Genomic DNA, 17102 nt, shown 5'->3' on the forward strand with positions numbered 1-17102 from the left:
TGTCTTCGTCATCTTTGTCGTCATCTTCGTCATCTTTGTCGTCATCTTCGTAATCTTCGTCATTTTTGTCGTCACTCTCTTCATAATCGTTGTCATCCTCTTCGTCATTTTCCTCCTTACGTCCCTCTTGTTTCTTGTTCTGGCTGTCGCATACATAAGATATGTGAATCGCCATTATGCGTTGAGTGTCTCAAAACACATTTGGCCGTTTCACTTTGCACGAGGCTTTCGTCCCCTCACATTTCTCTGAAATTTCTTTGATCACTTCGGGTGACACGCAAGCACTGGGCACGTGCAATGTCTTGCACGCCTCACACGAGCACGTGCACTCAACATGCCGAACAGATACCTGTTGTATTGGATTCTTCGTGGAACACGCATTAAGGACATATTTCCTGTTCCCGCAAATGGTCACGTTGTACAGAAGATGTTCTAAAGCAAAGGAATTAAAATTTGTTATAACATAGAGTAAATTACGGCAACAAAAGTAGTGTAATGTCCTTCCACTCCCTCAATGCTAAGATAATATCTGCAATCGGACTAAAATAGCCACACCGCGGAGGTCTGAAACGTTAAAACTAATGTTAAATGTTGGATGTTTATAGTGGTCGATGGGCTTAGCTACAATTAGCTAATTCTCAGGCATGCCACTTAAACTGAAAGAAAGAAATATTTCAAATAAATGTTTTTTCAACTGGTTAGAGGCAGCTCAGTTGGCTATTTACAAGTATGACCAAGGAGTCGCTCTAGGGTCTACCAAGAAACAAATCCAGCTTAGTAGTCAGAGCTGAGCTTGAACCGGTGATCCCCGGATTTCAAGTCCGGCGCCCTGACCGCTCAGCCACGCTGCCTCCTAATGTCAAGATAATATTTGCACTCGGACAAAAATAGCCCCCTCCTCGGACGCCCAAAGCATGTGCCGGTTTTCCCTCGCGCTGCTTCTGATTGGGCAAGCAGAGTCGGAAACTCTTCAGGACGAATACTAAGAAAACTATTCAGCATCGGAATCAGAATGGATACACGAGAAACTCAACGTTTGAAATGGAAAGAAATGGAGATAAAATCTTACCGTGACAAATATTCTTTTCAAATGAGCACTTGGTAGGCTCTATCGCGACTTCTGGATTTTCGTTTTCTTCTATAAAATTAAAACAAAGACATAATCACAAACGTGAATGAGAACCGGCGATGTAACGTGCCTTTCCCTTTCTTGACACTATTCACAAGCTCTTTCTTCGAGTTATAATGGGTTTGGTCAACCGTTTGAGTACATGTGGCTTTGTTTTAATAAGAAGAGGATTTGCTTTTACCTGAACTAGTGACGGGAAGCCTGTCCGTTAATGTTGAAAGGTCACATAACGTTTCATTTGTTGCTTGCAAAAAGAAATAACGTGAATTTAAAACACAGGTTGCCACATTTGGAGTTTGCTAAGGCCCGGTTCACACTAGCAACAGACATAACGGCATAATTAACGACATAATTGCTTATGCCGGTAATGTGAACATCAACGTAAAGACGTAAGGAAAAGATCAGTTTCCTCCTTATGTTCATGCTGTTGTATTGTTATCCCTTGGAATACCAAACTTTCGCCAAAAAATACCGTTTTTAACCGTTTAGTCAGGTTTTTTAGCTGCCATGACGCTAACTAAGCCTAAGGTTTGCTAAGAAAGCTTTTTTTTTTTTTACTATTAACCGTTCTCAATTTTGTTTGTTACCCCTTTCCTTTCTGTTTTTCTCGGCCCTTTACACTGGCTACCTTTTGCATTGTATGTTCTTTCTGGCTGCCGTAAAAAGTTGGATGTTAATTACGGGCGAAGCCTAAAGTTTTGGAGAAAATTTGTGCTTTTCTTTAAAGGAACTTTGCAATGGATGGTTCAAGCTGAAAAGTCAAGTTATTCGCGTGAAGTTCCAGCCTAGCTTCCCGTGCCTTTTCCTTGTATTTTGCACGAGTAGTATATGTGGCTTAACTGGCCCCTCGTCAATCAAAATCGAGTATTCCAGATTTCGAACACGTGACCAACAAAATGCATGCATGCCCAAATATGGCCAGAAAGAAAACTGGAACGACTAACGGCCGCACATTCCTAACACACCAGAGTATGACGTAATGAGGTGTCACGCACTCTCAAGAAAGAAAAATCACGCCAGATAGTGACATTTGACAAATGAAAAATTGTATTGTTTTGACATATTTACATGGCATGAGATGAGGATGACGCAAGTCGTCACGCGTCCCTAAACATTCCTAACCCTAAGCCAAACTCTAAACTCGAACCCTAACTCTAATCTTTATGTCATCATGACACTTAACGATTGATTGAAATTGTCAGAGCAACAACGTGTCACACCAGAAGAGTCAAAATGGCACATACACCACACAGCTTTTTTATAACAGGAAATTTTAATAACAAAAAGACCTCAATGTACAGGGAAGAACCCATACTCCAGTCCTGGTGAGAAGCACCCGATTTATTGGAAACAAACACGTACAAAACTTTCCCTCCGAGCGGGAAGTGCTCGATATACAACAATGAATATTAACAGCACATACATATAAAAAATGTGTGCCTTTTGGAAGGAGATGTGGGTATGGAGACAAATGTGTGTGCAACGGTGACGTAGGTGGGTGAAGGGCCAAAAACTATTTACAACTCCATCGACAGTTCGGTAATGGGGAGGTCCTGCTCATCACTGTTCATGGTTTGTATCCGTAAGGAAATGATTGAAAGGTGATTGGGTCCACCACACGTTTGTCGAACACCAGGCCGTACTTTTTCACATGGGGCATAACACGAAGTCGTTTGGTGGTAGGATCACGTGTAAAGAAACGCGGATTGAGCACCTCCACATTCCGTCGTTCCTCCAATGGCTGACGAATCTCCTCGAGTACATTCTGTCGCATTACCTCATAGTTCAGTTGAGCTGAGCCGAGGACGTTTAAGGTGAAGCCGCGGACCTTACAACACACCTTGCCTGACTTGGTGATATAGCCATAGTTTTTGGGGCCCCCCGACACGAATTCAGTGATGTAGTCCCCATCGTCGAGTTCGTTCGTCATGTCCCCGAGGAAATCTCCGAGCGGAATGTCGGGTTGTCCTGGATACCAACGGAAGATCACGGAATCCGTGTCGAAGTACAAGGCCTGCTTCCCCAGTTTTTCCAGGGATTCGTAGAGTCTGAGTCGGGCCAGACTAGTCGTGTATGCTGCCACAAAGATATTGGTGTGGTCAGAGGTTGGTGCATTATCGTCCACGGATGTGTAGACGATCTCTAACACATCGGAGCTACAGATCCGGATCGCATTGATCTTCAGCAACGGGTCAGACACGCGTAGGAACAGTCCGGCAGGGGACGAAATAGTCTCTACACGGGGTTTGTTCATTCGTTCACCGAATTTACCCCAAAAGGAGTTCAACATAAGTTTAGCAGTAGCCTTGCGCCCCGGGTTCTTTCGGATCATGGTCGGATCTAACTGGATACCTTCGTGTTCCTTGTACTCTCGCACATACCGGGCTTTGTCTTCCTCAGTTCGTACCCAACTCGGATACCCGCCCGATTCTTGTTTGATCTTCAGCCACTTGTTGACATAAGAAGCAAACAGTCCCTTTTGTCTCTGGCTCTCAGGGAAGTGCCACACCTCGTGAATGTGGACAATGGTGTACCCGAGTTCAACTGCTTTGGCAAGTTCCGGCGTGCACCATGTTCCACGCAGCATGCGTTGCTCAGGAGTGTGGCTGCACTCGCACGAACGGTTCAGAAAGGACTCTGACATCTCCTTTTCCACGCAGGAACGGCACAAGGGGAGAACGAGTTTACCGCCCCAACGGTACGGTAGCACAGGATGATACAAATGGGACGGAGGAAGCACATCAACTTTGGCCAGCCCGAAGTAATTTTGGATGTTTAGGTCTTCGGGATTGGTGACTATTTCAGGATGGCCCACAGGATACTCTCCATACTTGTTGACCCATGGGTACATTGAGGTGACATCCACATATTTGATTTTTTCTCCAATTGACTCATCTACCTTATGATACAGGGTGGCCGTGTTGGTTCTACCACCGAAGAAAGCGTCACGGGGATTCAGTGGTTCCACTATCTCCAACTGGGACACAAACTTTCCTAACACTGCATCATTCTTGACCTTTCTGTCCCAGTCACACTCCCACATTTCCATGACGGTGTAGCCCATAGCTCTTAAAAGAGCTGTTTTTGCCAGAGTAGCTTCGTACAATTCTTGCATGTTGCGGTCCGGGCTCAACTTACTGTACTGATTGCGCTGGGGGTAACAGCGCGTACATCCGTGAAAGAGACAGCCGTGGAACTCGTAGGCAGTGCGGGTTCTCTCATCATAGCCATCCACGTGCATGGCACGAGCGGGAGTCAGGATACTGTGCTCTCCCTGGTTTCCGGCATGAGCAATGCGGTCGGCTACAGGCTCCTCGGTATAGTTACTGGGTGAGGTGTGACGCAATTGATGTTCACACCAGTTCATCCACTTCAGAGCTTTCACTGATTGATTGTTCCTACTACCATGCCAACCACGAGCGGGCTCTACGGCAATCTTGTTAGTTTGCAGATGCATCTTTCGCCAATAACGGTGAGAGGCAGAAGCGATGGTCACGCACTTCTCCATGGGATTGAACTTCCCGTGCTGTTCAAATTCTTTCTGAAAGGCCTGGCATCCGGCTTTTAGTAATTTGACGTCAGAAATGCAATAAGCTGTCATTTCTTTCCGTAGAATGAACACGTAATCATTACGCACTTGTTCCTCGTACCATCGTTCGAACTCGGCATTCGTTTTGGCACTCATACTATCAGGATCATACATCTCACGTGGTGGCATGGGTCCTTCGTATTTTTGGTTCTCTAAAGTGTTGAACAAATGGGGAAAGAACCCCTTTTTCAGCTCGTTGAGACCAAATGTGTCAGGAAAGGAATTAAGAGGAAACGGTAGAAAGCGCAACGAATCTATGAACTTTAAATTGCCACTGGTCAGCGACAAGACTTTGGATCCGACATTGATCTGATGCGTCACAGCTCGATGTTCTTTAAACAATTGCTGTAAGATGAACATCGCGTCGTATCCCTTGAAATTGTGGAACACCACGATGACGTCCCGTTTGTCGCCGTCCTCTGTCCTGGTCAGGTTATCCAAGTACTTCAGAAACTCTTTCGAGCAGGCGTTTCCGTAGAGCACCTTGGTCTCGTCTGTCTCAGCGTCTTCGGCGCAGACCATGATGGGAGTCTGCACCCCGTCAGTATCCGTCACAGCCTCGTAGTCAGCGAATACAAACAAGGGGGTTTGTTTGATCTCATCTTCAAGTTCTTCACCCTCGTTGGAGTGCACCACACGACGCGCCTGGACGTTTCTCTTCTTCCTCTTTCTCGGCTCATCATCTTTGTGGTTCACAGGTTGAATAAAGCATTTGTGAGTGGCCACTTCCATGATTTTGCCACAATTGCCACATTTATGGAAGCCGCATTTGTGCGACGATCTTCCACTCTTTCTATCTCCGCCATGAGTTGGCTTTGTCTTGGCGTTCCGCACTTGCTTGCAACACTCAGAGCACTTTTTCACGGTGTCGCACACCGAGTATTTGATCTGAGAGGCTATCAAATGATACGAGTAGCAGTCCTCCCCGTAGAATTTACGATTACATTGTTGACAGGGTACAGTGGGTTGTGGATGGTTATGACACTCGATCTTGGCAGTGACAAAATCCACACAATCCTTTCGTTCGCAGGAGAGACACTTGCGACCTTTACACGGGTGATGTTCGATATCCTCAGTGTTGTACCCTCTATTGCAATCATGGCAATAGTATGACTTGGAGAGGAAGCCGCCAAAAGACGTGCACCCGTGGTAGTGGTCGTCAACCTTGACTAACTGAATGAGGCGTGGAGCTGGCGGTCCCTCAAAGATGATGCAGTGGGGAGAATCCGCGGAGAGGACTTTGATTTGATACTCCGGGAGTACTTCTTGGAACTTTTGTAATTCCGGAATACCGCAGGGACCAAACGGTACTCCTGCTTGCTTGTGTAGAGCTTGCGCTAAACGGGTCTGAATCGGACGACCCTGGCGAATACTTTTGTAGTTATTTCCAGTAACATTGTCATCCTTGTGACACCATGCCTGCATTGTGACGATCGCCCGAGCACAACACAATTCGTCATCGTTCTTGATTTGGATCACGGTCTGTTTTCTTGCCAAAAACTTTTCAATCGCTTCCCGACCAGGTTTTTGCTTGTTACCATTTCCACTCCCTGGGGACGGTGTATGGATAAAGGTGGTTTCTACCGTGAAGGAATCGTTAGGGGTGAACTCTTGGTTTGAGTTTAGTTTCTGAGCCAGACTCTGCAAATAGGTGTTGACTCGCTCGCTCTCCTGTCGGAACTCGAGGACCGTGAAGGTTGTCGATTGAAAGGCATGAGTGAACTGATCCGACTGCATCAGGAAATGAACCGTGCTGTGTGGCGTGAGTGTGGTGTCACGGGTGATCTCGCGATCGATGGCTCTGAAAAGGGCCGTGGTGACTTCGTGTCCCAGACTGTCACTTGTCGTGGGCCGTCGTTTCTGTTCGATACGGGCGCGGAACGTTTGCTTATGCAACACGTTGCGCCATCTCTGTCTGTGTACGGTAGGTGTGAAGTTGAACTCCAACAAGGGTTCATGGGCGCGAGACAATCCACCTCCCAATTGCTCTTGGTGTCGATCGCGTTCCACCAAAGCTTCAGCCAAGTCAACGTCGATCTCGGGATTGAATATGCACGAGTTATCGTCCTCTCCCAGAAAAGCTTGATCGTGGTAACGTTTAGCCATAATCTACAATAAAGTAAAGGAAGACGCGAAATCATTTATACAACCCAAGTGCCACGTGATTAAAATGTCTGAACTGTGTAAGAATGGGAGAAGCGTGTTGATATTCTGCTGAACGATGAAAAAACAGAGCGTTAGTGAGACAAGGACGTTTATGACACCGCCACCGCCAACAGGTAAGTTTAATAGTTCGTATAGTGTGATAGTCCGGGTGAGGGTAGTTCTGAAAAGAACTGTTGTTGGTGATTGACTGACGTTTCGACAACCTAAGCGGAAGTTATCTTCAGAGTCAAGTGAATAGTGTTTGTCAGTCGATGATGTTATAAGTCTGGTCCGTTGAACGTAATTGGTCAGTTTAACCATGATGGTATTGGCTGAAAGACGCATGTAAAGTTCGTCATCAGTCATTGGTCGGTTTCGATCCGTCCATTGTTACTCAAATTGGTCGGTTTTTGGTCCGTCTATTGTTAGTCAAATCAAGTCGGTCTATTAGAAGTCCGCTTGTCGGTTTCGTTTCCATCGTGGATAAGTCGTTTGTAAAGCGCCGGTCGCGCCGACCAATTTGACTAACAATAGACGGATCGAAACCGACCAATGACTGATGACGAACTTTACATGCGTCTTTCAGCCAATACCATCATGGCTAAACTGACCAATCACGTTCAACGGACCAGACTTATAACATCATCGACTGACAATTATAATAAAGTTTCCATATAACGCGCGCTCTGATTGGCTGAAAGAGCGTGCTTTATCAGAGAACAGAGCACGGGTTGATGACGGTAAGTTGGCTTTCAAATTTTTGCTTCGGAATTTTGACACATTTGCCCCAAATTAAACATCCCCTGTGATTCAGACAAACGCAGTGGAAACGAGCTATTTGTCTGTGGTAAATATGGCTCACAGAGACCATTGTTAGCAACAGTAGTGTTCAGACTGTACTAAAATAAAGAGTTTTGCTAGACTCCCGCCAACACGTAGCGAAATAAACAAATTCTCAACCTACACAGTGCTTCATTATATTTGTTACGAAGGCAGAAATTATACTCAAGAATTTAGAAGTAAAACAACGACAGAAAACTACAACTGAACTGTCTCTGTTTACGATAGAAGCTTTATTTTTGTAAAAATGCTCAATTGCTCAAACAACACTTACATGTAGTGTAGTAACGCTCGTTCTCCGATCATCTCAGCGAATTGAACCGACGAGTGGTCAGTGCAAAGCTTGCTCCGATATTCTCTTCTGTGCTCGGAGTAGAACCAGTGGGAGCCATTTAGTCTTTCTAACTTTTACGCTAGTTCGGGCAATCTTGCTGCATGCGGCTACAAGCCGTAAATAACTGTAGCTCCTTTCAAATTCAACTCGGCACTTTGCATTTTCATCCGCAAGCTTTGAGCTCCGCGTTTCGCAATTTCCACTGGAAAAGTGCACGTTTTCATGGGCCACAATACGGCCGGATTCCTCTGGACTATAAACCTTCACCTGCCTTTAGATCCGTATTTAAAATTTAACTTAAAAGTGAACTTCGAAGGTACCGTTCTTCTCTCGAAAGCCGCTCAAACTACTCGAAACTGAAAGCTTAGCTGAAGTCCAGTTTGTGATTGACAGCTGTCGCTTCGTTAGCCAATCAAATCATTTGAACAATTCTAACAAGGATTGTGACTGGCTTATTTTAGCGTGCTTTATCAGAGAACAGTGCACGGCTGACGCCACTTTTGCTCGTTTGGAAAATACAGTTTGGCTTGAAAATTCAGCCAAATGCGTGGGGAAATTATCGGATTCTTTATCATAAAACAAATAAAGAAGCCTCGACTGTGCTCTGTTCTGTTGTAAAGCACTTAGGAAGCGGTAGAGCACTCAAGAAGTGGGGAAAAACACTCGACTACGTCTCGTGTTTTTCCCCTACACTTCTTTCGTGCTCTACCGCTTCCTGCGTGCTTTACAACAGAACAGAGCATAGTCGAGGCTTCTTTATTTGTTAAACACTATTCACTTGACTCTGAAGATGACTTCCGCTCAGGTTGTCGAAACAGAACTACCCTCACCCAGACGATCACACTATACGAACTACTGATACTCCTGGGTTCAATCCATTTTTACTAGGAAAGTTTAAGTTCAATAATACTTTGCCCCATATACAAAAACAGAAAAGATTGATCGATGGGTGCTGGATTAGCGACCCGGCATCGGCTCGGACACACTGGTGAGCAGTGAAACCGCGAGACCTGAGAACAAGTCCACAGGCCTCGATCCCACCTTCTGCAGGACCGAGTAAACACAGGAGACTGAGGCATAGAAAGGAAATTGCCCACCAAACGCAAAGGCCTGGGACCGGTCTTACCATTTTCCTTCGCCTCGGCTCGTCCGATATGTCATCAAAACAGGACACTGCGCAAAAAATTTGACAACAATCAATACAAATCGATATTGCAGATACTTACAGTGTCCTGTTTTGAAGTGTTTAGAAGTCCAGTAGGTCTGCCACCATGTTGTAAACTGAAAGAACTGGATCCAAACAAGGATTATAAAGCTGCTGTTGCAATGCAATGGGAAGGTTCCACGTCATCGTGACGTCAGAGAGCTGGATTTCGAACACGTGACCAACAAAATGGCCGACTTGATTTTTAATGACGACAAATTATGCATGCATGCCCAAATATGGTCAGGAAGGGTTGTTTTATAACTTTGCACTTCCCTACATTGCATGATAGGGAAGTGCAAAGTTATAAAACAACTGCCTTCCTGACCATATTTGGGCATGCATGCATAATTTGTCGTCATTAAAAATCAAGTCGGCCATTTTGTTGGTCACGTGTTCGAAATCCGGCTCTTTGATTGGTCCATTTTAAAAAATACTTGATTCTGATTGGTTAGGGGCTGGTTAAGCCACGTATACTACTACTACTACTACTACTACTACTACTACTACTACTACTACTACTACTCTACTACTACTACCTGTGCGTATATCGAGTTATGGATGCACTTAGGAAGTTTGGAGAGCACTCATGCTACCAAAACAATAAATTTTAAAAGCGTAGTTGTAAGATCTTAAAGATCTTCTTGTTTTTTGTCGGTGACCAGACGCAGGGCAAAATTTCACGCAACATGTGATGTTTGTTCGCCAAAAGCTTTTAAAACATTAATACACGGACAATTTTCAGGATATTGTTTTCTTTGTTGTGAGTAAAATATATTTTCCTTTGGTTTTATCGAAGCGTTGGATTCAAAGGGAATAATAAACGCGCTAAAAAAAAGTATTACGTCAGCCATGGAATGCGCTAACGTTGCAGCTTTCACTTTCCCTAGGTGACAAATAAAATCGTGTTTACTCTGCAAGTTTATTTCGACAGAAGCGACGGTCATTAATTTATTTGCAGTTTTGCTAGTATTTCTTGTGGTTTTAGGCAAATGAAGCCAATTCTTTGGCTGTTTCATCGCAGCGAGTTCATAGATCGCAAGGAAAATTAAATATTTGCAAGCCAAGCAAAGAACATGTTAGAACATGCAAGGATTACGTCATTGGTAGGGAAATAACCACCATACTAAAGATAGCCGTGAATAACGTAATTCTTGAATTGTGACTCGTGTGACTACTTTGCTAGCCCTTTACTCATTGAAAAACCAATAAGATTTAATCATGACTTTTAATAGTGTTATTATTGTTGCGTTCCTATCGTTCATGTCCATACATATCCCGAAGAAAGTTCCAGATTAAGAACATTACGTCATCGGAGATTTCACAATTGCTACGAGTACGACTGATGGTGCAATAATACAGTTTGTGTTGATCAAGTGATGTGGTGTCTACAGTAATCAATGAATCATCAAGGACTGCTCTGGAATGTGCACTGCATTGCCACTGTAGTGCTAAGAAAACAGTTAAATTTTACAAGCGCGGTTATAAGATCTAACAAATCTTCTTGTTACGTTTGCGCGCCATTTTATTGTCGAGAAATTTTACTCTACAATGACTGCTTTGAAACAAAACAAAATTGAGAATTACAACCTGAGGATTAAGCGTATTATTTCACGCCAATTTTTCCTTCGAAATGATTTAGTTTCTAAAGAAACTGTCGTGAGACGGAATCGTGAATTACTTTAGTAGGGGACATTCCTAAATGCGCGACTATAAGGTCAAGCAAAACTTATATAATTGCGAGACAAAAATGAATGCATCTTCCCTCAACTTTCAGTCGACTTTGTGATCAAGTAGCAGACTTTATTCTTCGTTTTCTTTGCCTCAATCTTCGTGACGCTCCGCTCTTGAGAGGCCAAGACTACAACTGAAGATTTGAGTAGTTGGCGCGGAACTTTTTCTACAAAAGTCAACCAATGACAGGAGCTCCTGTGTTGCGACATATATCCGGTCCACGTGATATGTGGCGTGCAAGTGGTATGGTAATGATTTTCTTAATTTATCCACCAATCAAGTGATACCTTGGGAAAGTAAGTCTCTGGTCACGTTGTTAACAGTAAATATGAACTGCAATTTACATAAAATTTTATTCTGCCAAAATATGTTGACACAACTAAACCAGGTCTTATGAGTCATATCTCACGATGAACAGATTTACAAACGGAACACTTTACCGCTGGAACATATCAGCGATGGTTTGTTTTGGAACCTAAGAGAGTAACTATGTCCACGCGCCACGTTTTGCATGCTGATATAGTCATAATACTGCGGGACTAAGCTTAAAGTATGATTTCCAAGTCAATGTTTTAGTTATTTTATCCCTTGCCTGCGGAGATATTAGCCAGTACTGATACAAATAACAAACACAAGTGAAACAGCGACTATTCAAACGGAGGTCTCAATTTATATTCAACTGACTTACGTTGTGAAATGTTTAAATCGATCGTAGTGCGAAACAGTTAAACGCAGTCATTTTATAGATCACACTTTCATAGACAAGTTACTCGCTGAAACTTCGCTGACCTTGAGGTCTTTCATGATCGCGCATTAGTCAGTATTAGTACGCGAGTTTGTTGTTTGTAATAAAGCGAGCATCTGACTTGAGTCCGTCGCACTAATGGAGTCCCAACTGGAAAGCGGAATTCATTTCTTTCAATTCAAAGATGACATCAAAGTTCCATACAAGCGAAGAAAAATGCCGTTTAATTCAACTGTGTTTAAATGGGCATCTTTCACTGACGAAGAGCCGAGCAAATAAGCTTGCCTCAAGTCGTACGAAATACGGATTATGACTAAGATACAGATGCACCGCACAAATAGGTCTTGTAATAACTCTTCGCCTTATCCATTTTTATCAGCATTCTCGACATTCAGTCTACTTTGTTTCTCCATTTTGTTTCTTCTTTATCCTCTTCGTCATGTCGACGTCAGCTAGGTTGAGAGGCAATACGTGCTGAGTATTCGACAAGAAAAAATAAATGTTTTTCCTGCTGCATACTAATGACGAATAACTGCAATCGCACCATATTCAGCTTTGCATTTTTAATGAGTCTTCATTTCTAATGAATCTTTGAGATTTATCTTGCAACTAACAACGCAATTTCATTCTATTAGATACTTTTGGATCAAATAATTGGGGCACTATGAATTGTAGCTACATTGTAACTTATGGCATGTCTCTTCCAAAGCACGAATACCGCTGATGTTGCGATTTCGATTCTGTTTACTAATTTTTCCGCGATCGAAAATTACATCTAGTCTTAATTTTACCGATATACGATCAAACGTATGCAGACTAAAACAGTAAAACGATGACAATTTGATACCAACACCCTAAAAATACATCTTTCGCTGAAATTTCGCTTACCTTTCTTAGGTCACGCAAGGTTTAAAACGAACCATGCATTGAGAATAATCAACTTCTGAGCAAGCTTTTACAACAACGTTTAGATCTTTGGTCCATTTTTCCTTTCCTTTGGTCCTCTCTTCCACTTCGAAGGCGCCATTCGTGTATTGCTCGATATTGCCCTTTCGGGCTTTAGACAGCTTTCATTATAAAACATCAGTGAAGTAGAAAATCGATCAGTATAAACAGTAGAAAAGGTCAAATGTGGTAAGCCGAAGACAAGTTTGGATTGCATGCAAGAGATATAAATATACTGCTGCTAGGGTAACCTGTTACATCGATAAGAGTTGTTCATGATCACCAATGATTAGTTATTCCTTTTTAGCATCAGCGATATGGGATGAAATTGAAGCAATGTAAGGGCTGGACCATATGACTTTCTGAAGGGGGGCGGAGGGGTGATCTTGAAACAAATATATCCTGTAAACATACTGGCTAAATAAATTCATGTACACGACCACTGCCGAGATAAAAGTTAATGCATGTTCGTTGAGCCGAAGAAAGCGTGTGACAAGAGAAAAAAATATCTTACATACACCCTCCTCGAAACAAAAAAATTTCCTAGTGCATGAAAGGGTAAAAAAAAAATAAAAAAAATTAAAACTCATGCCTATACCAAATTACCCACTAGCTCCCCCTCAAAAGTCAAATGGTCCACCGCTAAGCCGAACAGTGCTGTTGTAGTTACACCGGATGCTAAGGGCAGTGTGGTCCCTGACAGGAATGGGATAGTCGCGTTCAGTATTTCCAACTATTTTTTTTACAAGCCCAAGCGAATTTGAACTGAACTAACCTGGTGCTGTTATTTGAACTAAAGAGCAGGCTAAGCAACGGACCGGAAACGCGGTTATTGTTGTAATTTCCGGTCACGTTGTCGATACACGTGCACATGAGTAGTAATGTATGCACACCGTCTTTTCCCGCCCAAAAGTTTGAATAATTACGTCGAAACAAGACAAGTGGGAGACCAGAGGATTTCACGTATTATTTTACGCCAAATTTTCCTGCGAAACGATTTAGTTTCTAAAGAAACTGTCGCGAGACGGAATCGTAAATTACTTTAGTAGGAGATATTCCTGAATTCGCGACTCTAAGGTCAAGCAAAACTTACATAGTTGCGAGACACAAATACAATGCATCTAACTCTCACCTTCCCGTGCACGTTGCGATCAAGTAACAGACTTCAGTCTTCGCTTTCTTTGTCTCAATCTTCTTCACGTCCTACTCTCAAGAAGAGGAGATTGCAAATGAAGATTTGAAGTTGGCGCTCAAACCTTTCTCCAAAAATCAACCAATCACAAGAGCTCCAGTGTGTTGCGTCATATTTCCGGTCCAGGTGATATGTGCCGTGCACGTGATAGGGTGCTGATTTTCTTAACTTAGCCACCAATCAAGTGTTACCTTGGGAAAGTACATTTCCAATCACGTTTTTAACATTGTTAGTCAACAAAAATAGTTATGTTCGAGGGCCTATTTCCGTCTGCTATTCAGTGCTATATATGCGAGGTTATATACTGCAATTTACATGAACTTTCATTCTATTATCAATTATATCTCATGATGAACAGATTTACAAATGAAATCCTTCACCGCTGTAACATTTCAGCGATGGTTTGTTTTGGAACCTAAGAGAATAGTTATGTCAACGCGCCACGTTTAGTATGCTTTTTAATAGTCATAATACTCCAGGACCAAGCTCTAAGTATGATTTCTAAGTCATTATTTTATCCCTTACCTGCCGAGATATTACAGTCAGTAAAGATACAAATAACAAACACAAGCGAACCAGCGACTATTCAAACAGAGATCTCGATTTATATTCAACAGACTTATTTTGTGAATTCTAAGTTTAATTCGACCTTGACACCGTGACGATCAAACTCATACTGGATGAAACATTCAAACGCAGATATTTTACAAATAATGCTTTCATAGATAAGTTTCTCGCGGAAACTTCGCTTACCTTGAGGTCTTTCATAATCAGGCATTACAGACACAGTAGACAGTCAGCATTAGTACACGAGTCCGTCGCAAACTGATCCAAACTGATGTAGTCGCAAATGGAAAGCGAATTCATTTCTCTCACTGCAAACATGACACCTATTAAAGTTCCATAAAAGCGAAGAAAAATACCGTTTAATCCAACTTTTACAAACGAGGGCCGAGCAAATAAGCTTACCGTCGCTCAAGTCGTGCGAAAATCAAATTACGACTAAAATACAAATTCATCGGACAAATAGCTCTGGTAATAGCTCTTCGTCCTACCGTTTTCATCAGCATTCTCGACATTCAGTCCCTTTCTTCATCCTGTTTCTTCTTTCTCCTCTTCTTCATGTTGACCGGTCCACTCGGTTGAGGGGAAATAGTGAGTGCTGCAGAGTAATCGAAGAATATTTAAGCTAAGATAACTGCGCTACACTTTTTCCCGCTGCATACTAATTACATATTCAGTTCTGCATTTTTGATGAGTCAAATATGTTTGAGATTTATCTTGCAACTAACAACACAATTTCATTCTGTTAGATACTTTTGGATCAAATAATTGGGGCACTATGAATTGTAGATTATGGCGTTTCTCCTCCAAAGCAAGAATACCGCTGATGTTGCGTGCCACATCAATATTTCGAAACATTTCTGTTTCGATTCTGTTTACTGATTTTTCCGCGATCGAAAATTACATCTAGTCTTAATTTTACCGATATACGATCGAACGTATGGAGACTAAAATAGTAAAACGATGACATTTTGATAGCAACACCCTGGTAGATATACATCTTCCGCTGAAATTGCGCTTACCTTTCTTAGCCTTCTTGGCTCGGCATTTGTATGTAGTACGGCTTTAGAATCAAGCGAACATCTGAAATGACGAACACGGACAGCCCTGGTCACAATTTGCCGCGCTAAAAACATGAACATGACGCCCGCGTATCAATACAAAGGAAAAGAAATACTCTTCAGTACTGAAATAGCCATTTTCTCGTGGTTCAGAACTGACCAGAAGATTACAAAAAAAGAAAATACTTGTGTACCTCCAGTAGCTTCTAGCCACCCAGGTCACGCAAGGTTTAAAACGAACCAGGCATTGAGAATAATCAACTTCCGAGCAAGCTTTTAGAGCAACGTTCAGTTCTTTGGTCCATTTTTTCTACTTCTTTCTCCTCTTCGTCATTTCTACGTCCTACCACTCAAGGGTGAATATGGCGCCAAAAGCTTCTACATAACAAAGTTCCCATATTTATGCATACGTCACTAATTTCCGGTTATTTCTCAACCGCTTACCATGCTAAACATTACGAGACTTTGTGACGGGTTTCGTATTTCGGGGTTTCCTTAAGGAAACGAGACCCACATTTTGCAAAAAGAAACACCACCACCAAGTTCGAATAGTCAAACTGCCGGAGTAAATCGAACTGTCTTTCACTTCGAAGGCGCCATTCGTATATTGCTCGATATTGCCCTTTCGGGCTTGACAACTTTCATTGTAAAACATCAGTGAAGTAGAAAATCGATCAGTATAAACAGTACAAAAGGTCAAATGTGGTAAACTGAAGACAAGTATGGATTGCATGCAAGAGATATAAATATACTGCTGCCAGGGTAACCTGTTATGTCCAGAAGAGTTGTTCATGATCACCAATGATTTATAGTTAAGCCTGGTTCACACTTGAGGCTTTATTCCTTTTTAGCCTCAGCGATATAGGATGAAATAGAAGCGATGTAAGGGCTGGACCATATGACTTTCTGAAGGGGGGCTAAACAAATTCATGCACACGACCACTACCGAGATAAACGTTAATGCATGTTCGTTGAGCCGAAAAAAGCGTGTTACACGAGAAAAAAATATCATGCATACACACTCCCCGAAACAAAAAAAATTCCTAGTGCATGAAAGGGTAAAAAAAAAAAAAAAAAAAAAAAAAAAGCTCATGCCTATACCAAATTACCCACTAGCTCCCCCTCAAAATTCAAATGGTCCACCGCTAAGCCGAACAGTGCTGTTGTAGTTACAACGGATGCTAAGGGCAGTGTGGTCCCTGATGGGATAGTCGCGTTCAGTATTTCCAACTATTTTTTTTACAAGCCCAAGCGAATTTGAACTGAACTAACCTGGTGCTGTTATTTGAACTAAAGAGCAGGCTACAATCAATTTCCACGGCATTATATGATTCAACAAGCGGTGACCTGATTTTTTGCCAAGATTCTGCACAAACGCGAACCTCTAGCCGAACAAACGCTCTTATTTCAGTACAGCCAGAGCGGGACAACTTCAGCACTTTATCTGTGCCAGTTACTGCAGTTCACCTTAAAACAAAATGGACCTCACTAAAGCCCCATTTGATCGATATCCAGAATCCCCTTATCAGCTGTTTTGTCCCTGGACTCGACAGAAGGACCAAGAAGTCTCTGTTTGGTACAAAGTCCTCGGCGCAGTTTACGTAACTCTAATGAGTCTGG

General features: G+C 42.6%; 1 protein-coding gene across 3 annotated transcripts; it reads right to left on the reverse strand.

Moving 5' to 3' along the window:
- Positions 1 to 62: 62 nt before the first annotated feature.
- Positions 63 to 16588, reverse strand: LOC110046150 (uncharacterized). Of its 3 annotated transcripts, none has more exons than XM_089287156.1 (8): positions 15677 to 16588; positions 15444 to 15504; positions 14913 to 15019; positions 14611 to 14747; positions 13798 to 13868; positions 9264 to 9327; positions 1070 to 6827; positions 63 to 432 (listed from the first exon to the last, which is right to left on the reverse strand). In XM_089287156.1, the coding sequence occupies exons 4-7, from the start codon at positions 14623 to 14625 to the stop codon at positions 2697 to 2699; spliced, it is 4281 nt and encodes a 1426-aa protein (XP_089143282.1). In that variant the 5' UTR covers positions 14626 to 14747; positions 14913 to 15019; positions 15444 to 15504; positions 15677 to 16588; the 3' UTR covers positions 63 to 432; positions 1070 to 2696. The 3 variants fall into 3 exon arrangements, with proteins under 3 accessions (XP_089143282.1, XP_089143283.1, XP_089143284.1); XM_089287157.1 differs by having other exon boundaries at positions 15444 to 15547; XM_089287158.1 differs by lacking the exon at positions 9264 to 9327 and having other exon boundaries at positions 13798 to 14048.
- Positions 16589 to 17102: the final 514 nt, after the last annotated feature.

This window comes from Orbicella faveolata, unplaced genomic scaffold (genome assembly GCF_042242905.1).
Source record: "Orbicella faveolata isolate gen_17 unplaced genomic scaffold, um_ofav_v1 contig_14, whole genome shotgun sequence".
NCBI lineage: Eukaryota > Metazoa > Cnidaria > Anthozoa > Scleractinia > Merulinidae > Orbicella > Orbicella faveolata.

Excerpts from the sequence above, each read along its gene's own strand:
- LOC110046150 (XM_089287156.1), bottom strand. Across the intron at positions 9,328-13,797 it reads ATCGCAACGTGCACGGGAAG|TTCTTTCAGTTTACAACATG; the intron begins GTGAGAGTTAGA and ends GTTTGGATCCAG. Across the intron at positions 6,828-9,263 it reads ACACTTCAAAACAGGACACT|ATTATGGCTAAACGTTACCA; the intron begins GTAAGTATCTGC and ends ACTTTATTGTAG.